This window comes from Symphalangus syndactylus, chromosome 21, assembly GCF_028878055.3.
Source record: "Symphalangus syndactylus isolate Jambi chromosome 21, NHGRI_mSymSyn1-v2.1_pri, whole genome shotgun sequence".
In the NCBI taxonomy this organism is placed as follows: domain Eukaryota; kingdom Metazoa; phylum Chordata; class Mammalia; order Primates; family Hylobatidae; genus Symphalangus; species Symphalangus syndactylus.
The window spans coordinates 79,756,769-79,779,974 of NC_072443.2; the positions used below are offsets into that span (position 1 = coordinate 79,756,769).

The 23,206-nt window shown below is 38.6% G+C and overlaps 1 protein-coding gene and 1 non-coding gene across 2 annotated transcripts in view; one reads left to right on the forward strand and one right to left on the reverse strand.

Moving 5' to 3' along the window:
• The window catches only part of LOC134735493 (prickle planar cell polarity protein 3-like), a 40,178-nt gene extending 20,848 nt beyond the window's left edge, over positions 1–19,330 (forward strand). Inside the window, exons 3-4 of the mRNA XM_063630792.1 lie at positions 12,690–12,784; positions 17,859–19,330. Of these exons, the coding sequence (XP_063486862.1) occupies positions 12,690–12,708 (19 nt within the window). The 3' untranslated portion in view covers positions 12,709–12,784; positions 17,859–19,330. The remainder of the gene's footprint in view (positions 1–12,689; positions 12,785–17,858) is intronic.
• Positions 19,331–23,103: 3,773 nt separating this feature from the next.
• LOC129471732 (U6 spliceosomal RNA) lies at positions 23,104–23,206 on the reverse strand. Its single transcript, XR_008653701.1, has one exon. It is a non-coding gene; the product is annotated as a U6 spliceosomal RNA (small nuclear RNA).

Below are 23,206 nucleotides of genomic sequence, written 5' to 3' on the forward strand. Positions count from 1 at the left end.
GTGTGAGAAATTATCATTTGTTGTCTTAATGAATATGTAACCATTTCTAGTGTTTCTATTTATTTGTGAGTCCAATCTAAATATCCATTAGATAATAGGTGTAGAATGATGAACTCTGTGTTCTGTGAATGATAGCATCTCTTTTCCTAGAAATTATTTATTTGTTTTTAAGACGGGGTCTTGCTATGTTGCCCAGGCTGGTCTTGAACTCCTGGGTTCAAGCATTCCTCCCACCTCAGCTTCTCAAAGTGCTGGGATTACAGGCGTGAGCCACCTCGCCTGGCCTCTTCCTAGAAATTATTAAAATAGTAGGCATACTCTCATGTTTTGGTTGAGCTTGTTTCACTTCTGTCAAGAAGATTAAAAGACCTCTTAAGTTTCCTTAGGATTTGGAATTGCCCTTGGTTGTAAACAAGATTTACAGCTGTGATAGTTTAACTGTAACGCAAAAGAAGACAGGAAAATAACTATAAAACAACAACATCTACAACATCAAAAAGTCACTTCTGTATCTAGAGACCTGGGCATTTGGACACTCAGAGGTACATTTCTGTTTTTCATGTTACAATGACATGAGAGTGGTGCTACTGGCATTCAGTGAGCTGGGCAGTGATAGTAAACATTCTGTAATCTGAGAGAGAGCCACCAAATGAAGGTAGTCCTGCTCAAATGCCAACAGAAACCTCCCATTCATGGAGATGCATCAGACACTCCTGCCAGCAGCAACTCCCTTGGGGAAGTGCACAGGACTCCTCTGGTAGTGGAAACCTACTTACCTTCTCCAGACCTCAGTTTTCCTCATCCATAAATTGAGGGAGATAGACTGTAGAATCGGGAAAGGCCCCGTCATCATTAGCACATGGTGATAGTATTGCTGGGCTTTATTGTTGAGATAGCCAACCAAGCAGATTTTGGCAAGAAGAAATTCAAGAGAACAGAACTTCTTTACTCAACCCCCTTGATTTCCTGGAGGAACCAGAAAATCTCCGTTCCCTTTATAAAGCATGCAGTTAGTAGGTCCCTCTCCGAAGCTCTCATTCTTTTGATCCCTCTAGTTGTGTTGGAGAGTTGTATATTTAACAAGAGTGAGTTGTGTTTTTTTTAAAATAGGTGTATGCTGTTATACCTGCTGTTGTAATTACACGTTATTTTTGTGAACCCATGAAATATGAATGTGAAAAGAAAGAATTGTTGTTTCTCTGGAAACTCAGCTGAATGCTTGGAAATGTCTGAAAAATGTATGCTAAACAAACAAACAGTTGAATCAGGTTTTGAGAAAAACAACTATAAAAGATTAGGGATGAGACAGAAATTATGAAAGGACCTAGATTTAAAAAGAAAAAAACAAAACAGTGCCTTTAAGTTCTGACACTGCTCTTAAAAAATCTTTTAGACTTGGAAATTGAAGAGAATGCATTGTATGTGTGTCTTATGCATGAAATGTAAGGTACTCTAATCTGTAAACTCATGGGCAAAAGCTTCTCCACAACCATAAAATGAATGTATGGTTATATATCTCAGGAAGGACATTTGAGATTTAACATATATACGTATTTTGTGAGTCCTTAATGTGACAGATCTGCTAGTTGTCGCCACATTCATTGTTTATTTCTTTCTTAGAAATATAACCTTCAAATTATTGTCTGGCACGTAACCTGAGAATTAAGACAATATTTCCCAGCCCTCGTTGCTCCTAGGGGTTGCCGTATGACTAGGTTCTAGCCAAAGGAATATAAATGTGAGTGGTACGTACAACTTCTGGGAAGTGCTGTTTAAGGGAAACCCTTTACCTTTCTTTCCCGCTTCCTGCCCACAAGAATGTGGATGTGATCCTTGGAAGCCCTGTGTTGAGGAAAGCAGAAAAAGATAGGCAGTGCCTAGGTCTCTGATGACCATAGAGGTACCATAGTAGCCCTGAACTGCATAACTCCAGACTATCTTTAAATGGGAGGGAGTTAATTTGTATCTTGTATAAGCTGCTATTATTTTCGGTTTTCAATTGTTCTCAGCTGAATTTCATCCCAAATGGATTTTTTTAAAATTACTGACTACAGATGTTGCTTATATTAGATAAGAAGCTCTATCACACCAGGTACAGCCCTAGGGTCAAGAATTAATTTTGACTACTTCAAAAGATTTGCTAGAACAGTCATTTCTAACAATAGGCTACACACTCTGTTCTCAATGGTTGAAAATCCAAAATCATTCTTTTCATTTTCAGAGCACTTGCTAAGGGCATGTGTGCTATTGCAGAATATACTGTTTTGAAGCAGGATGACTTCATTTGAAACTTTGACTTTTCATAAGTTACTAGATATAATAGATATTAAAAGGAAGACTTTTTTTCATACTCAACTTCTCTGTAAATTTATGTCATTATCTATCAAGGAATAACCTGGGACATTTCGAGAATGTCATCATGTAACGCTGATTTCACCATCTGAGAAAGCACATATGCTGTTTTGGAATGCATTTAGAACTGCTTATTTTAGGATTAAAGGGTATAGAATGAAGGAATATGATTAATCCCTTTGATAGCCCCTATCATTTTACCAGCAGACTAAGCAGAGAGATTGAGTTCACATTACATATGTGGAGAAGTATGCCACAGTGCTACTGTATGTGAGCGTGGGTGAGGGCTGAAACCTTATAGCTTTTGTGCAAACACAAAACGGCATGTGCCTTTTTAACCTCTTAATTAAATAATCATCATCCAAAAAATTTTCTTGCTGGAAAGTCGATCTTGTTGGTTGTGTCCCAGGATAGTTTTGTGTGAAAGTCTTTAAGCTGGAATTATCTTTCTGATGGTTATTACTGACAGCTTTCTCAGATTATGTGAAGAGTGTTAAACTGGTAATAAAAAATGTCTGAGAAGTTCGGATGACATTTTGAGGTCAAGTTTTCACAAGTAAGGGGAACGCACTGGGAAATTGATTTATAAGGAGTTTAGAGGGAATTCATTCATTCATTAAAATTTGTTTGCCTACTATGGCCTCATATGCCATGAAATACTATAATATTGATATCATAAATTTATATATCTAAAGTTAGATGGCTTTTCTTGATATATATATAGTATATATGTACATATAAATAATACTTATGGCAGTATAAATATATATGTATGTATGTATGTATGTATGTATGTGTATATGTATTAATATGTACACTTTGTTTTTTTAACACAAATGGTGGTACACCCAGATACTACCCTTTTTTTTTGATCTTCAGCAATAGATCTCGGAGACATTTCAACGTCAGTGTACATAACTTTTTTTTTTCTTTTTGAGACAGAGTCTGCCTCTGTTGCCCAGGCTGGAGTACAGTGGCACAACCTTGGCACACTGCAAACTTTGCCTCCAGGGTTCAAGCAATTCTTGTGTCTATCCTCCGGACTAGCTGGGATTACAGGCATGCACCACCATGCCTGGCTAATTTTTGTATTTTTGTAGAGACGGAGTTTCACTGTGTTAGCCAGGCTGGTCTCGAACTCTTGGCCTCAAGTGATCCGCCTGCCTTGGCCTCCCAACGTACTGGGATGACAGGTGAGAGCCACTACGCCTGGCCAACATAACTATTCTTAATTAAAAATGTAAAACATCCATATAAAGTCCCTTTCTATAGCTTTATTATAATTTATTTTTTACCAATTCTCCACTGATGATCATTTAAGATGTTTTAAGTTTCTGGTGGTCACAAATGGTGCTTCAGTATACATTCTTGTCTGTACATCATCATTGCCTCTGTGTGTGAAAATATCTGTAGCATAAATTCCTAGAAGTAGAATTATGGAATCAAATTGTATATGCATTTTAATTAGGTAAATATTGCTAAATAGAAAAAAATTGGGTTTCAAAAATGTATAGGCCTATCAATTTTGATTACAATACATGGCTGGCTAATTTTAAATGGCTAAGCACTTAACTTCAACAAACCTTTTGGAATGTCATTTAAAAATTTTTTTTATTGTGGTGAAATTTACATAACTGGAACACCATTTTTATTCATTATTTTCATTTGTCAACTTCACGTTCTTGCAAAATCACTAAATTGGATTTCATCCCCTTGTACTTAAGATAGAAACTATTAAATAATTTTATCCTGGTAGAGTCTCTGTGGAAATAAGACCTAGCATCCTTATCATAGATAGGGACCAACATGCTGTCAACATGTAACTCCTGATAATGCAGTCAGCTACTGAATTTTGGTGTTAGCAGACTGTGAATTTGTGTTCAATGTGAGTTTGTGTTCTGCCACAAGGTCAGGTGGAATGAGGCAGAGGGCTGGGTTTTAAGGATTTTGGTACTGGTCTGTTTTGCCGCCTCATTTTTTCAACCCATCTTTGGGTCTTGATTTACACATCTGTAAAAGTCAAGGGGTTAAGTGGATTAGGGAATAAAACTCTTCCCCCTCACTTTTCCCATCACAACCTCCAGAAATGTTTCTTTAAACTAAACCTTGAACCCAGTTTGGAAATCACAGGATAAATGGGCCTGGAAGCATCTGTTTCTCTCCACTCCCACCACAACACTGCTGTAGTCCAAACCTCCACTACTTCTTGCTTAAACAACTGCCCTCACCTCCTAAATAGTTCTCTCCACTTCTGCCTTTCTCTTCCTCTAATCTATCCCCCACAAAGCAGTCAGATACAAAGAAATGGTTCTTATGAAACATTGAGCAGATACAAAAATGTTGATAAAATATGTATAAGGCATAAACAATAGTGATATAATGGACACCCCTGAGCCTACCACCTGGCTTTAGGAAAAAGAACCTTGTTATTATCTTTTCTGATTCCATTCTCTTCCCACTTCCCCACCGTCCACAAAAGGTGTACCACTCTCTTGAGTTACAGATTTATCATGTCCTTTCTTTGCTTCATAGCTTTGCCAAAAGTATGTCTCCCTAATGGTATTTTGTTTGGCTCTGCTTGTGTTCTTTTGGGACATACATGCAAGAGCTTCTTTGGAGCATGTACCTAGGAGTGGATTTGCCAGACTGTGGTGTGTGTACCTGTAACTTTACTAGATAAGGATGCATTGTTTTCCAGAGGGGTTATGTTAGTTTATTGTCCCATCAGCAGGTAAGATTCTCTTTGCCTCTCATCCTCACCTGCACTTAATTTTGTCAAGCCTCCCTTCAATCCTTTTTAGACATGTTTTTTTCTCTCTGGAACATCCTTTCCCCATTGATTCCCAGTGCTGGCTGCTTCTCCTCTCATCCTCCAGGTTTCAGATTAAATGCCACCTTCTTGGAACATTTCTCTGACCCATGTCCTCCTTGCCCCAAGACTGTAAGCTCCAGGAGGGCAGAGCCCATGTCTGTTTGGGCCACTGTTGTACTCCCCAGGGCCTAGAGCTGCACCAGGCACCTGATAGATGCTCAAGACATAATTGGTGAAATGAGTAAGTGACCGTGAGTCGAGTCCTTTCCAGTCGAAAGTACCCTCTGGTCGAGTGAAAGGAAAGAAGGATATGAGAAGGTTAAAGCAAACTCACTCCATGTTTGCTTCTGGCTTCAAGGCAGTTTCATGATGGAGCTGATATCTGAAGGCTTCTTTCAAGGAGTGTAGGTGCTAAGCTACTTTGATGGAACAGATCACTTCCAATGCTGGATACTAAAAGTGATGTTTGGATGAAATAAATGAATAAATAGCTTATAAATAAGCAGGAGTTATAGACTTGGTTGTCTTCAAAGAAAGGTGAGTGAGGATGCTTTCAGGGCATAGAATTAACTTATATTCTAGGCATCATAACGTGGAAAAGCATATGTTAAGCCTAGATGGGAGGCCTGGGAACTTTTTTTTTTTTTTTTTTTTTAGGGCTTTTTTTTTTTTTATTATACTTTAGGGTTTTAGGGTACATGTGCACAATGTGCAGGTTTGTTACATATGTAACCATGTGCCATGTTGATTTCCTGCACCCATTAACTCGTCATTTAGCATTAGGTGTATCTCCTAATGCTGTCCCTCCCCCCTCCCCCCACCCCACAACAGTCCCCGGAGCGTGATGTTCCCCTTCCTGTGTCCATGAGTTCTCATTGTTCAATTCCCACCTATGAGTGAGAACATGCGGTGTTTGGTTTTTTGTCCTTGCGATAGTTTACTGAGAATGATGTTTTCCAGTTTCATCCATGTCCCTACAAAGGACACGAACTCATCATTTTTTATGGCTGCATAGTATTCCATGGTGTATATGTGCCACATTTTCTTAATCCAGTCTATCGTTGTTGGACATTTGGGTTGGTTCCAAGTCTTTGCTATTGTGAATAGTGCCGCAATAAACATACGTGTGCATGTGTCTTTATAGCAGCATGATTTATAGTCCTTTGGGTATATACCCAGTAATGGGATGGCTGGGTCAAATGGTATTTCTAGTTCTAGATCCCTGAGGAATGGCCACACTGACTTCCACAATGGTTGAACTAGTTTACAGTCCCACCAACAGTGTAAAAGTGTTCCTATTTCTCCACATCCTCTCCAGCACCTGTTGTTTCCTGATTTTTTAATGATGGCCATTCTAACTGGTGTGAGATGGTATCTCACTGTGGTTTTGATTTGCATTTCTCTGATGGCCAGTGATGAGGAGCATTTCTTCATGTGTTTTTTGGCTGCATAAATGTCTTCTTTTGAGAAGTGTCTGTTCATGTCCTCTGCCCACTTTTTGATGGGGTTGTTTGTTTTTTTCTTGTAAATTTGTTTGAGTTCATTGTAGATTCTGGATATTAGCCCTTTGTCAGATGAGTAGGTTGCAAAAATTTTCTCCCATTGTGTAGGTTGCCTGTTGACTCTGATGATAGTTTCTTTTGCTGTGCAGAAGCTCTTTAGTTTAATGAGATCCCATTTGTCGATTTTGGCTTTTGTTGCCATTGCTTTTGGTGTTTTAGACATGAAGTCCTTGCCCACGCCTATGTCCTGAATGGTATTGCCTAGGTTTTCTTGTAGGATTTTAATGGTTTTAGGTCTAACATATAAGTCTTTAATCCATCTTGAATTAATTTTTGTATAAGGTGTAAGGAAGGGATCCAGTTTCAGCTTTCTACATATGGCTAGCCAGTTTTCCCAGCACCATTTATTAAATAGGGAATCCTTTCCCCATTTCTTGTTTTTGTCAGGTTTGTCAAAGATCAGATAGTTGTAGCTATGCGGCATCATTTCTGAGGGCTCTGTTCTGTTCCATTGATCTATGTCTCTGTTGTGGTACCAGTACCATGCTGTTTTGGTTACTGTAGCCTTGTAGTATAGTTTAAAGTCAGGTAGCGTGATGCCTCCAGCTTTGTTCTTTTGGCTTAGGATTGACTTGGCGATGCGGGCTCTTTTTTGGTTCCATATGAACTTTAAAGTAGTTTTTTTCCAATTCTGTGAAGAAAGTCATTGGTAGCTTGATGGGGATGGCATTGAATCTATAAATTACCTTGGGCAGTACGGCCATTTTCACGATATTGATTCTTCCTACCCATGAGCATGGAATGTTCTTCCATTTGTTTGTATCCTCTTTTATTTCCTTGAGCAGTGGTTTGTAGTTCTCCTTGAAGAGGTCCTTCACATCCCTTGTAAGTTGGATTCCTAGGTATTTTATTCTCTTTGAAGCAATTGTGAATGGGAGTTCACTCATGATTTGGCTCTCTGTTTGTCTGTTATTGGTGTACAAGAATGCTTGTGATTTTTGTACATTAATTTTGTATCCTGAGACTTTGCTGAAGTTGCTAATCAGCTTAAGGAGATTTTGGGCTGAGACAATGGGGTTTTCTAGATATACAATCATGTCATCTGCAAACAGGGACAATTTGACTTCCTCTTTTCCTAATTGAATACCCTTTATTTCCTTCTCCTGCCTGATTGCTCTGGCCAGAACTTCCAGCACTATGTTGAATAGGAGCGGTGAGAGAGGGCATCCCTGTCTTGTGCCAGTTTTCAGAGGGAATGCTTCCAGTTTTTGCCCATTCAGTATGATATTGGCTGTGGGTTTGTTGTAGATAGCTCTTATTATTTTGAGATACGTCCCATCAATACCTAATTTATTGAGAGTTTTTAGCATGAAGGGTTGTTGAATTTTGTCAAAGGCCTTTTCTGCATCTATTGAGATAATCATGTGGTTTTTGTCTTTGGTTCTGTTTATATGCTGGATTACATTTATTGATTTGCGTATGTTGAACCAGCCTTGCATCCCAGGGATGAAGCCCACTTGATCATGGTGGATAAGCTTTTTGATGTGCTGCTGGATTCGGTTTGCCAGTATTTTATTGAGGATTTTTGCATCAATGTTCATCAAGGATATTGGTCTGAAATTCTCTTTTTTGGTTATGTCTCTGCCAGGTTTTGGTATCAGGACGATGCTGGCTTCGTAAAATGTGTTAGGGAGGATACCCTCTTTTTCTATCGATTGGAATAGTTTCAGAAGGAATGGTACCAGTTCCTCCTTGTACCTCTGGTAGAATTCAGCTGTGAATCCATCAGGTCCTGGACTCTTTTTGGTTGGTAAGCTATTGATTATTGCCACAATTTCAGAACCTGTTATTGGTCTATTCAGAGATTCAACTTCTTCCTGGTTTAGTCTTGGGAGGGTGTATTTGTCGAGGAATTTATCCATTTCTTCTAGATTTTCTAGTTTATTTGCATAGAGGTGTTTGTAGTATTCTCTGATGGTAGATTGTATTTCTGTGGGATCGGTGGTGATATCCCCTTTTTCGTTTTTTATTGCATCTATTTGATTCTTCTCTCTTTTCTTCTTTATTAGTCTTGCTAGCGGTCCATCAATTTTGTTGATCTTTTCAAAAAACCAGCTCCTGGATTCATTAATTTTTTGAAGGGTTTTTTGTGTCTCTATTTCCTTCAGTTCTGCTCTGATTTTAGTTATTTCTAGCCTTCTGCTAGCTTTTGAATGTGTTTGCTCTTGCTTTTCTAGTTCTTTTAATTGTGATGTTAGGGTGTCAATTTTGGATCTTTCCTGCTTTCTCTTGTGGGCATTTAGTGCTATAAATTTCCCTCTACACACTGCTTTGAACGTGTCCCTGAGATTCTGGTATGTTGTGTCTTTGTTCTCGTTGGTTTCAAAGAACATCTTTATTTCTGCCTTCATTTCATTATGTACCCAATAGTCATTCAGGAGCAGGTTGTTCAGTTTCCATGTAGTTGAGCAGTTTTGACTGAGTTTCTTAATCCTGAGTTCTAGTTTGATTGCACTGTGGTCTGAGAGACAGTTTGTTATAATCTCTGTTCTTTTACATTTGCTGAGAAGAGCTTTACTTCCAACTATGTGGTCAATTTTGGAATAGGTGTGGTGTGGTGCTGAAAAAAATGTATATTCTGTTGATTTGGGGTGGGGAGTTCTGTAGATGTCTATTAGGTCCACTTTATGTAGAGCTGAGTTCAATTCCTGGATATCCTTGTTAACTTTCTGTCTCGTTGATCTGTCTAATGCTGACAGTGGGGTGTTAAAATCTCCCATTATTATTGTGTGGGAGTTTAAGTCCCTTTGTAGGTCACTGAGGACTTGCTTTATGAATCTGGGTGCTCCTGTGTTGGGTGCATATATATTTAGGATAGTTAGCTCTTCTTGTTGAATTGATCCCTTTACCATTATGTAATGGCCTTCTTTGTCTCTTTTGATCTTTGTTGGTTTAAAGTCTATTTTATCAGAGACTAGGATTGCAACCCCGATTAGCAGGGCATTCTTAACTGCACTTCCAAAAGAAGAATTCAGCTTCAGCCTTTCATTCATTCATTCATTCATTTAACATGTGTATTTCGTATCATTATGAGCCACACACTGTGGTAGGTTCTGGATACTCCCAGGTTTTAACAAGATATTGGTCTTCTCATAATGGAGCTGACATTCCAGTAGGAAGACAGATGTTAAAGAAAGAATTACCCAATTACAGGGTGCTTTGCAGCAGATAACCCGGTCAGGAAGGTTTCTCAGAATAAATGGGCTTTGAACTGAGTGCTAAAGAATTTACCAGGCCAAAGTTGAGGTGGTACAGTATGCACAGAGAGGGAGAGAGAGGAGAACTCCAATCAGAGAGAATGGCACATGCAAAGGCCTTGTAATGTAAGGGACATATCAGAAGAACAACCAAAAGAAATGCATGTGTTGAGTACAGAATGGTACCAGATGAATCTGCAGAGGCAAAGACAGACTCTATGGAGCGCAGGTCTTTAGACTAGGAGTTGGCGTACTTTGTCTACAAAGTGCCAGATAGTAAAGATTTTAGTCTTGAAGGGCCAAGAGGCAAAATCAATGATATATTTGTATGTCAAGAGAGAAAACAAATTTGCACAAAATTTTTTTATTGGTCAATTTCAAAATACAATCATAATAACTAAGTATAGCTTTTTCTAATACAGATCACCTGAGATGAATGGGATATTGGGGGAGGAAAATATTTAGCTTAATTAGTGTTCTGTATTACCAGAATAGATGGTAAATGTTTATCTGTTAATGCTGACCTGAAATGAGATATTATGTATTTCAATCTTTCTAAATGCCTTTCTGCATGCATTGATATTGCCAAACACTGATATCTATCCATAACCATATAATGTTAATTAAGCATATTCATGGCTTGGCAGGCACGTATAGAATTCTATTAGAGTTTTCTCTTGATAGTTGCCTTTTAGCATGTCACTACATTGCATATTAATCACTTGCAATTGAAAATGAGATAGAAGCTCCTCAATTGCTAGTTAAGTGGATTTTGACATATAAAGATTTCCTTTGCATTTATATCAAAGTCTGAAAAACGGTGCTGGAACTGCAGTTTAAGCTCAGAAACTATATACACTTTAAATTTGTGTGTAATAGAGAAGTCATTTCCTGTTTTAACTTTTGACAGCATGGGAAGTGTTTAAAACAATCTAACATTACTTGTGATCCAAACAGTGTTATCAATGAAATTACTTTATAACAGTATAAGTTTTGCTTATAAGAACAGTTTTGCCTTGTAATTTTAGGTACAATCCATTAAGAAACATGATCAACTCTGAAGCAAAAGCTAATATTCAGAGCCATTAAGTGTTGAATTACAGTGATTGAGAGCAGCTATAGTTCAAAAAATTTTAATCTTGACCCTGAGCTCAAAAATCAAAATAAAACTTTACCCCACTGCTAAGCCATCAAATTGCTGTGTAGTAGGACAAGTCAAGGTATTGAGCTTTCAGTTCTGACAAAAAATTCACAAAATAGATGATGGGTAAGTCCGTGGTAGAAAATAAAGTCCACTATTGACACTACTAGTTCTATAGCACTTAATAGGTCAAATATTTTACACAAAGTACCCGCAAATGAATAATACAGTGAATAACCATAGGCTTTAAACATCTAACAGTTTCACAAGCTTTGTAAATTTGTCCAATTAAAGCTTTTTATGCTCCACACATATTTGTACTACCATCAGTTGTCAACACATCTTAGCAGATTCCACTTCAGTTGTTCTGCAGTTCTTTCCCAACCTTTTTGAAATATTCTCACCTCTACTTGTTCCATAAACTATTCCACTATTCCACAAATTATTCCACTATTCCACTAGTTCCACTAGACTCTTCAAAGAGTCTAATTCTTTAGTCACTTCATACTGGGCATTTTCTCCTCAAAGAAATGATAACACCTGAATAACATCAGTAATATGTGTGGACCCTTCAAGAGCCAGTGAAAACCACTCAAAATAATCTGCTTTGTTTTTTTAGTTGACTATTAATGTGGTTCCCAATGTTATTAGCTTTTCAAGCAATAGTCCTTGCCAAAAGGGTAGTTAAGTTTATTTTCTCTGGACACATTTCTTCAGATGTTGCTGTTAAACAGGATTTAATGAACTCACCATTGGTAAATTGTTTTCCTTGCTTGGCTAACAAATGAGCAACTTGGAAACTTACTCATTTTCGTGTTTTTTATTTTTTGTGGAGGGATTATGCTATGGTGAGATATTCCATTTTAAATTTTCTAAATTTTTGACCATTGTTTTTCTGTGAGTTGGGAATATTGTGATGAGTATTTAGTTTGGTGATGGTATATATTGTATTCTTTTAGCACAGCTATAGTGTCTTTTCGTAATAATCACAAGGCTTTGTCATCTAAATTTGATAACAAAATAATCCACATGCCATTGTACCTTAAAAGTGCAACATTCAAAGTCTACCTTTCTCTTCTTTTCTTGATTTGTCATAATGGTATACACTGGTAATAAGCACATAAGTTGTAATGATCTAGCAATACACACATCACTCAAAACACTCTCAAATTAAAACAGTGTCACTGTGATTTTTGTGCACCAAGAAGCAGTATGAAGCTGAGACTCAATTCTTTTTTTGCAGCATGAAAGCAGCTATAGACATCAGGTAAATTAATGAATGTGGCTGTATTCCAATAAAACTTTATTAATAGACACTGAAATTTGAAATTCATATGATTTTATGTGTTAAGAAATATTATTTTTGGTTTACTTTTTCTCAATTATTTAAAAACATAAAAATCATCCTTAGCTTGCAAACCGTACAGAAACAGGTGGTGGGCTGGATTTGGCTCACAGGCTGAAGTTTGCCAGCCCCTGCTTTAGACCATGGTGAGTATGTTGGGCTTCACATCAGTTCAGAAGGCCTGCTTACTGTCTGTATAAGAACGTTTTCCCAAAAAGCCAGTGCAGGCCCTAAAAGCATTAACCAAGCAGGTAGGCTAACATGATGCATCTCCTTGCAGGATGGTACCCGAGTCATAGGGAAATGCGGTGGTTACTGTGGGAAATGCACTCCATCCTCTGGTACTGGCCTGGAGGTGCGAGTTTTATAGCTAAGGTAAGTAGTCCCACGTCTGCCTGGCTGTCTGTCTTTTATTTTTTTCTGTAGCCTATATGAGCAAATGTGGGAGGATCAGGCAGCGTTACAGTTAAGCATCTTGAAGCTGACCCAATACTGTTGTACCTTTTTTATCTCCTGCTCCTCTGTCCTCATGTGACTGAAGCCATCAGTCTTCTGCCATCAGACGTGGGTTCTCCTCTACAGAGCTGGCCTATTTATTTATTTGCTTTTAGATTTTAGATTCAGGAGGTACATGTGCAAGTTTGTTACACTGATAAAGTGTGTTGAGATGTAGGCTTCGTTTGAACCCATCACCCAGATAGTGAAAGTAGTATCCAATAAATAGTTTTCCCTTCCCTTCCTCCTCCCTTTTGGAGTCACCAGTGTCCATTATTTCAATCTTTATGTCCATGTGTACCCAATGTTCCACTCTCACTTATAAGCAAGAGCATATGGTATTTGATTTTTTGTTTCTGTGTTAATTCACTTACGAAAATGGCCTCCAGCTGCATCCATATTGCTGCAAAGGACATGATTTCATTATTTTTTATGGCTGCATAGTATTTCATCATGTATACAGAGCACATTTTTAAAATCCACTCCACCATTAATGGGCACCTAGGTTGATTCCACGTTTGCTATTGTGAATAGTGCTGCAATAAACGTGTGAGTGCAGGTGTCTTTTTGGTTGAATGATTTATTTTCTTTTTGATATATACCCAGCAATGGATTGCTGGGGTAAATGGTAGTTCTATTTTTAGTTCTTTAAGAAATCTCCAAACTGCTTTTCACAGAGGTTGAAATAATTTACAGTCCCACCAACAGTGTATTCCATTTTTCTCTGCAATCTCACCAATATCTGTTATCCTTTTACTTTTTGAGAATAGCCATTCTGATTGGCATGAGATGTTATCTCAGTGTGGTTTTGACTTGCATTTCTGTGATGATTAGTGATGTTCAGCATTTTTTCTTATATTTGTTGGCTGTTTGTGTGTCTTCTTTTGAGAAGTGTCTGTCCATGTCCTTTGCCCACTTTTTAATAGGATTGTTTGTTTTTTTCTTGTTGATTTGCTTAAGTTCCTTATAGATTCTGGATATTATTCCTTTATCAAATGTATAGGTTAAAATGTTTTCTCCTATTCTGTAGGTTGTCCGTTTATTCTGTTGATAGTTTCTTTTGATGTACAGAAGCTCTTTAATTTAGTTAGATCTCCATTATCAATTTTTGTTTTGTTGCATCTGCTTTTGAGGACTTAGTCATAATTTGTTTGCCTAGGCCAATGTTCAGAAGAGTATTTCCTGGGTTTTCTTCTAGAATTTTTATGGTTTGAAGTCTTACATTTAAGTCTTTAATGTATCCTGAGTTATTTTTTGTATATGGTAAGAGGTAAGAGTTCCATTTCATTCTTCTGTGTATAGTTAGCCAGTTTTTCCAGCACCGTTTATTATAGGGTATGCTTTCCCCATTGTTTATTTTTGTTGACTGTGTTGAAGTCCAGTTGTTTATAGACTTATAGCTTTATTTCTGGGTTCCTTATTCTGTTCCATTAATTTATGTGTCTATTTTAGTACCAGTAGCATGCTGTTTTGGTTACCTTTAGTTTGCTGCCTTAGAGTAGAGTTTGAAGTCTGGTAATATGATACCTCTGGCTTCGTTCTTTTTGCTTGGGATTGCTTTCACTTTTAGACTCTGCTTTGGTTCCATATCAATTTTAGAATAGTTCTTCTAACACTGTAAAGAATAACATTGGTAATTTGATAGGAATTTTGTTGAATCTGTGGATTTCTTTGGGCAGTATGGACATTTTAATGCTATTGATTCTTCCAATAGATGAGCATGGAACATTTTTCTATTTGTGTCATCTATGATTTCCTTAAGCAATGTTTATAATTCTCCTTATAGAGCTCTTTTACCTGCTTGGTTAGATGTATTCCTAGGTATTTTATTCTTTTTGTGGTGATTGTAAATTGGATTGCATTCTTGATTTGGTTCTCAGCTTGAATGTTATTTGTGTATAGAAATGCTTCTGATTTTTGTACATTTATTTTGCACCCTGAAAATTTACTGAAGTCATTTTTCAGGTCTGGGAATCTTTTGGTGGAATACGTAGGGTTTTCTCTGTATAGAATCATATTGTCAGTGAAGGAAGATAATTTGACTTCCTCTTTTCCTGTTTTGTTGTATTTTCTTTCTTTCTCTTGCCTGATTGCTCTGGCTAAGATTTCCAATACTGTGTTGAATAGGAGTGTTGAGACTACACGTTCTTGCCTTGTTCCAATTCTTAGGAGGAATGCTTCCAACTTTTGCCTATTAAGTATGATATTGGCTGTGCGTTTGTTAGAGATGGCTTTTATTTTTCTGAGATATGTTCTTTTGATGTCTTATGCCTTGTACGTTTTTATCATGAAGGGATGTTGGATTTTATCAAATGCTTTTTCTGCATGTATTGATATGGTCATATTGTTTTTGTTTTTAATTGTTTGTGTGGTGAATCACATTTATTGATTTGCATATGTTGAATGATCCTTGCCTCCCAAGAATAAAGTCCACTTGATCATGGTAGATTCTCTTTTTGGTATGTTGCTGGATTCAGTTTGCTAGTATTTTGTTGAGGATTTTCATGTCAATGTTCATCAGGGAGATTAGTCTGTAGTTTTCTTTTTTTGTTGTGTCTTTGCAAGGTATTGGTATCAGGATGATAGAGGTTTCATAGAATGAGTTAGGAAGGAATATCTCTTCTTCGATTTTTTAGAAATTGTTTCAATAGGATTGGTACCACTTGTTTGCAGAACTTATTTAAAATGCTGCTTATTGGGCCGCATCTCTAGGGGTCCTGCTTCATTAGGTCTCTGGTGGATTCAGGGACCTGTAGTTTTAATACAGAGAATTCTAATGCAAGTGAATCACAGCTCATCCTTTGAGAAATACTTCCCAAGAATGTAATAGTAAAACCACAGTGGCATTTGTTGAGCAATATTTCATTGAATCCTCACAACAAAACTGTGTAGAGGAGCTGCTGTTTTACATATGAGGAAGCTGAGGCCCACAACAATTAAGTAACTTGCTTAAGATCATGATGAGGCTGGGCATGGTGGCTCATGCCTGTAATTCCAGCACTTTGTGAAGCTGTGGCAGGCAGATCACTTGAGGTCAGGAGTTCGAGAACAGTCTGGCTAACATGGTGAAACCCCATCTCTACTATAAATTCAAAATTTAGCTGAGTGTGTTGGCACATGCCTGTAGTCCTAGCTACTTGGGAGCCTGAGGCAGGAGAATCGCTTTAATCTGGGAGGCAGAGGTTGCAGTCAGCCAAGACCATGCCACTGCACTCCAGCCTGGGTGACAGAGTAAGACTCTGTCTCAAAAAAAAAAAAAAAAAAAACTAAAAGGTAATGATAAATTCCCTTGGCAGAACTCAGAGTGTCCTACAATAAAGCCAGTGCTCTTAATCACTCCACTGTGCCACACCCCTGTTACTCATAGTGTGGTCCAAGAATCAGCATGATCAGCTTTACCTAGGAACTTGTTAGAAATGCACAATGTCAGGCCTCACCCTATACCTGTGAAATCAGAATCTGCATTTTAACAAAGTCTACAGGAGTCATGCATATTAAAGTTCGGCAATCCCTGACCTATGTACATTATGCCACAAAGTGATTCTTCTGCTGAGTAAAAGACGGAACTTGTCACTCTTTTCATCATCCCGGTGTCTTCAGCTACAAGGGATGAGCTCAACCAATTCATGTGACCCTCCTGCATCTTCCCTCAAGCTTCCAGTAGCCCATTACCGTGTACCAATTCATGTGACCCTCCTGCATCTTCCCTCAAGCTTCCAGTAGCCCATTACCGTGTAAGGCTCTTGAAGATCCTGATACAAGAGTGCCTATTTGCCATTTAGGATTACTTCTGTTACAAGGAGCTAAGGAAATGAAGGAAATTTATCATCTTAAGTGACTGAGATATCCAAGAAGTATGCTAACTTCAGGCATGGCTAGATCCAGAAGTTCAGTCATCAGTACTCTTTCTTTCTTCATCAATCAGCAATAATTGCCTCTTAAATGACTTCATTCTCAGGCAGATCATTGCCCCCCACACCATGGTCCTGGGCAGCTCTAGGATTACATCATTCTTCCAACTTATGATTCAAGTGAACACTCATCCCCTAGCATGCATGCTGCAAAATAACTCTGTTTAGCTCTGGTTAGGTCAAATGGTCACTTTTGAGCAAATCACAACATCCAAGGATCTGAGATCATGTACCCACCTAGAGTCAGGTGATTGACAGCTTCAGCTGGAAGAGGGATGATTCTCAAAGGACAAGAAGGCATTTTGTTATCAGAAAGGGGGAGATGGGATGGAGGCATGCAAAAATCAGCAGGTGTCCGCTAGAGATCACCATTGTATATGTACTGTATATATTTTGTATCTAAGAAGATAAATTTTATATAGCACATATATACAATATTTACATATATAAACATATTTATAGAAAAAGACTAGAAGGAAATACCAAAATACCAATATATGAAGAGCGGTTATCTCAGGTGCAGGGATTTCATGCTAATGGGTTTTTAAATTTTATTCTATATTACTTCCCTGAAACTTCCGTGTTTCTTACAGCAAACAAACACTACTTTTAAAATCTAGGGCCAGCGTGGTGGTTCATGCCTATAATCCCAGCACTTTGGGAGGCTGAGGCAGGAGGATTACTTGAGTCCAGGATTTTGAGACCAGCCTGGGCAACATAGTGAGACTTCCATTTCTGCAAAAAAAAAAAAAAATTTTTTTTAATTAGCTGGGCATGGTGGTGTGCACCTGTAGACCCAGCTACTTGGGAGGCTGAGATGGGAGGATTGCTTGCCCAGGAGATCAAGGCTGCAGTGAGCCATGACCATGCCACTGCACTCCAGCCTTGGTGACAGTGAGACTGTGACTCAGAAAAAATAAAAATAAAATCTAGAGAAATTAATGTTAATTTTAAATTCTACATGTAAAAATGTATCAGTTGCCTATTCTTAACTTATGGCATTTGAGGCAGAAGGTTTATATTTTCTGGTTTGTTTATTTCAGGTGCTTTGAAGAGGAAGCTATTATGGGATGGATGAAGGATAGTAATGCAATACCTCCACCTTAATTTGGGTGCATGTGTGTGTGTGTGTGTTTATGTGTGACTTGTATGCTTGTGTGTGTGTAAATGTGTGTACATAAACATATATACATATATACACATACATATATGCACATATATGTGTGTATGTATATATGTGGACTATCCTAATGATGTAAAGTTTAATATTTATGTTTGAAATTATTTATTGTGATGTAATATTTTTGTACGTAAAATGATTCTATTATGACTGCCTTTGCATGTAGTAATATGACAAAGTGATCCTTCATTATCACGGTACACTATTGTTTACTTTTCATCTGTAAATGTTTTATTGTGACTTTTTTAAAATGAATTTTTTTAAAACAATCTAGCCATCATCAAGGTGCTATAAGAGTTGTATAAAAGGTATTTTTGGCATTTCTAGGCAAGTATCAGCCAATAAGTGTGTTAGTGATGTCACAGATTGTACCAACTATTAACTATGTTAAATATGTATTCAGTTTCATGTGATCTCTGGGAAAAAAATATGCTGCCTTGGTGCTAATATTATATGTATTTAAATGATCATCTGACTCAGAAATATAAACACTTTTAATGAAAGGGAGGAACAGAGAAGGACAATTTCCAGTGCACAGAATCACTTGGATGCAATAAGACCAGCTCTTTACCCTTATTTTTGGATATGCCTTTTTTGGAAGAGACTTGGACTTTATCCTTATTGTTGTTAGTGTTGTTAATATTCGTTGCTTCAGCCCACGGTGCCTTGGTCTCTCTACAATCAAATGGAGGATCCCCCAAGCAGCTTCATTACAGAGTGATATTGGGAAAGTGAGATCTTCTCACCATTTTGCCAAGATACTCTAAAATGACATCCAAGTTTACCAGTAGAAAGACAGAGGATGCACAGAATGGGCGTGACCTTCAGCTCACGAGCACACCTGGAGAAGTTCAGAACCAGGTTCTGAATCATCACGATTGCCTTTTGCATGAAAACATTGGCTGCTGATGTGACTTCTCTTCAGGCCATGAGCCTAACACCCTGCGAGTTTTCATGGCCGCTGCAGTAATGGGCGTTTGTGTGAAGAAATGAACTGTGGAGTACAAAATGCTTTGAGTCTTTCCAATCGCTCATTAATTCACTTTTTTGTTACTTCTTTCCAAAATGGAAGTGCTGAAGCCATGGTCTTTCTGCCCTTCCAAACTATGAAGGGAAGCCTTGCCAGTGGCCCATGGGAGACACTTGGTTTGAGAAACCCTGCCCACTTCCAAAGACCAAAGAGATTAGGGAAAGCCTGGCAGTATTCTCCAACTCCAAGCAAGCTCTAGAGTGCTCCAGGAAAAGTTATATTCAGTATATGAATAAGTGTTATTCTCCATTATTAATGTGTTCTGAAACTATATTATGAATAAATACATCACCACACCCAAACCATTTGTGTTTCACATAGTTTCTGGACTCTTGATTCAAGTTGGAGTAAAAATGTCTCTAGTTTCCAGATGGAGAAGAAGTGAAGATTTTATTTATTTCATTTATTATAATTGCCATTCTAGAGACAGATAGGGATAGGGCTTGTCCATAAGATCTGTCTTTTCATCATGCAAGTCAATTAAAGTGGTTCTTCTGGAAACTGGGAACTTACCCCTCTTGGGAAACAAATGAGCAAACAAAACAAAATATTTAGGTGGGCTTTGGGTGCTTAATTGTTCATTTTGTGTGTAGTTCCTACCCTGTATGGTGTCCAGGTAAAAAGAGAGCTTTTTAAACATGTCTACTAGAAGCAAATGATTATCGAACAGCACCATGCCAGGCCTTTTACTTTTATTGTTTCACCTCATCCTCACAACCACCAAATACACCAGGTAATAGACTAACCTTCATTTGATGGTAAGGAGACAGAGCCTTAGAGTTACAAATAGGCTCAAGTTCACACACAGTGACTAAGTAGTCGTCTCCCAAAGAAATCTGGCTCTGATTGGGTCACATGACCACTTCTGGACCAATCACAATATCAAGGGGCCTGGGATCCTGTGCCATTCTAGAGTCAGGTGATCAACAGCTTCAAGTGAAAAAGAGATGGTTCCCAGAAGAGAAAAGGGGAGATGGGATGGAGACATGAAAAAAGTGGGCATCCGCTCAAATTCTCATTGTGTGTGTGTGTGTGTGAACACATGCATGTACCTGTGTACAATCTCCAAATCCCAGAGCTTATACCAAAGTCCCACCCCTTGCCATCACTCAGCATCATTTGAGGCCTCAGTTCTCTTCCTCTCTCTGGTGTTTACTAACTGTGTGATCTTGAGCCTTAGTTTTTTCATGTGTAAAATGAGGCTATTGATTGTCCTCCCACTTACCTTCCAGGATAAAGTGTTTTCTCATGTCCCTTTAAGCCCTGCATCAGTGCTAGCAAAACAGCAGCCCTCAATATGTGCATCAGCAAGCTTAAACTGACAGCATTGAAGGCATGGGCTCCCTAATCAGTTAGGAATTGTGTTCAGCAGCTAATTAGAGATCTGACTGCAATGGCTTACATATTTAAAAGTGTATTTCAGGTCAGGCGCGGTGGCTCATGCTTGTAATCCCAGCACTTTAGGAGGCCAAGGCGTGTGGATCACGAGGTCAGGAGATGGAGACCATCCTGGCTAACACGGTGAAACCCCGTCTCTACTAAAAATAGAAAAAAATTAGCCGGGCGTGGTGGCGGGCGCCTGTAGTCCCAGCTACTCGGGAGGCTGAGGCGGGAGAATGGCGTAAACCCTGGAGGCAGAGCTTGCAGTGAGCCGACATTGCACCACTGCACTCCAGCCTGGGTGACAGAGCAAGACTCCATCTCAAAAAAAAGAAAAAAGTGTATTTCATTGTTATGTAAAAGTATATTTCACTGTTATGTGGGAGGTAGGCAATCCAGAACTAGCATGGCAGTTCCACGACTTCATCAGGGACAGAGTTCATTTCTCTTTCTCCTCTCTTCATTCTTCCGTATTTCAGTATGGCTGCTAGAGCTCCAGCAATCACTCCCAAATTTCCAGGTGACAGGAAAAAAAAAAAAAATAGGAGTAGGGGAAAGGGTAGAAAGTGGCATATTTTCAGTTCTGTATTGTTCTTTTAAAGAGGTTTTTCAGAAACCTTACCTAACAAATTTTACTTATATCTCCTTAGCCAGAATTTAGTCACGTGGCTGTAGGAGTAGTGGAGAAATGGGGTTGTTTCACACAGTACGTTGCCACAGAAAATAAAATGAGGCATCTGTTCCTAGGAAAGAAAGCAAAATGAATTTGAAAGAGGCAATTACAAGTCTCTGCAATAGATCAAATACAGAGATTGAAGAGAGAAAGTATTGGAAGCATTTATAGAGTAAGTAAGAGATAAATGAGACCTGGAGTGGTGATCATTGTAATGGTAGGGAAAGAAACAACTATAGAGAGATACAGGTGGTAAAATTAATAGGAGCTGACAACCGATAGATTTGGGATGGGCTGTGGGAGTGAAGGAAACAGTAACAGTTCAAAGATGAGACTTTATTTTCGTTGTAAACACAACCAGGGTGACAAAATGATGAATGGGTGGGTGGATAAATAGACAGATGTACAATCTATGAGAGTCCAGTAATCATTTATATTTGTGTAGCACTGCACAAATTAAATATTGTCTTTGCATTTTATTTATTTAACCAAGTAATATTCATTGCATATCTACTAATTTTTGGGCACTCATCTAAGGCCTGGGTGCAGCAGTTTCCGTTAAGGTCAAGGCTAAGAGACAGCATGAGTTTGCTCAGGCTGCCTTAGCAGAATACCACATACAGGGTGGTATCAACAACAGAAATTTATTCTCTCACAATTCTGGAGGCTAGAAGTCCAAGATCAAGGTGCTGTCAGGGTTGGTTTCTGGGGAGGCCTTTCTTTCTGGCTTATAAACAGGCCTCTTTTCCCTGTGTCCTCACATTGCCTCTGCTCTGTGTGTATGCGCAGAGAAAAAGAGACGGAGATTTCTGCTGTCTCTTCCTCCTCTTAACAAGGTCACCATTTCTATCAGATTAGAGCCCTGCCCTTCTGACCTCACTTAACCTTCATTACCTTCTTACAGGCATCTCCAAATACAGTCACATTAGGGTTAGGGCTTCAATAAAGGAATTTAGGGGTAAGGACTGGGGACAAAATTCAGTCCCTAACAGAGGCTGTAACAAAGAGACTCCAAAATAAGGTAGACTTTTATTTCTCTTACTTGCTCTCCAGAGGTAGCGGGCACTCTGGGACTGGTAGGTGACTCCGCTCCATAACATCAGAGGACAAAGATCCTTCTGTTTTGTATCTTGGCCATTCTCAAAGCCATTGTCCTCATATGGTTCCTCCTCGCAAGGTCTGCATCCAGCCTGCAGGAAGGGAGCAATTGTTTGAAGGCAAGACAGGAAAGGTAAAGCATAATTTTTATTTACAACATATTGGAAATATTTTATTGGCATAGCCACACCTAGCTGCAAGTGAGGTTGGGAAATGTACTTTCTACCTGGCAACCACATGCCCAGCTCATACTAAGTGGAGGTGGGCGGTCTGTTACTATAAGGAAGAAGGAGAGAATTGTTACTGAGGAAATTAGTTGCTTCTGCCACAGATAGTGAACAAAAGCTACAAAAATCTCTTTCCCATTGGAGCTTACATTTTGGCAGTGACAGAAGAGAGAGAAAACAAGCAAAGCAAAAACTAAACCACCCTGCAATTATTTTCCAGTAATAAATCTGACCATATTGTCCATGATGGTCGGTCATCTACCATCATGGCCTGGGATGGCATTCCCTGAGCACCAAGAACTTTCATACCCCAGAGTGTGCAAAGATGCCGTGGTTGCCTTTGCCTTGGCATGTTGATTTTTCTTTATGCTCTGATTGGTACAGAAGTGAAAAATAGCAAGCAAAACCTAGTGTGTCAAAAGGTGAGAAGTATGAGAGAGAGAGATAAAATAGGGAAAAGGAATTGGGAATGCCAGATGCCATGGGGTGAGCATGTTGCTGTTTTAAATAGGGTGGTCAGACATTTCTTCTTTACAGACTTCATAGCTATGAGCAAAGCTGTGGGTTCCCATGAAAGCCTGCCACTAACCTCAGTGAGTATGGGAAACCACCTATCACCAACAGATGGCGGGAGAGGTCTTGCTCTATTATGCCTGGACCATTGTACTGATACTCTGCTTATTTTATTTTATTTTAATTTTTTAATATGGAACACTTCACGAATTCGTGTGTCGTCCTTGCACAGGGGCCACACTAATCTTCCGTGTACAACTCTAGTTTTAGTATATGTGCTGCCCAAGCAT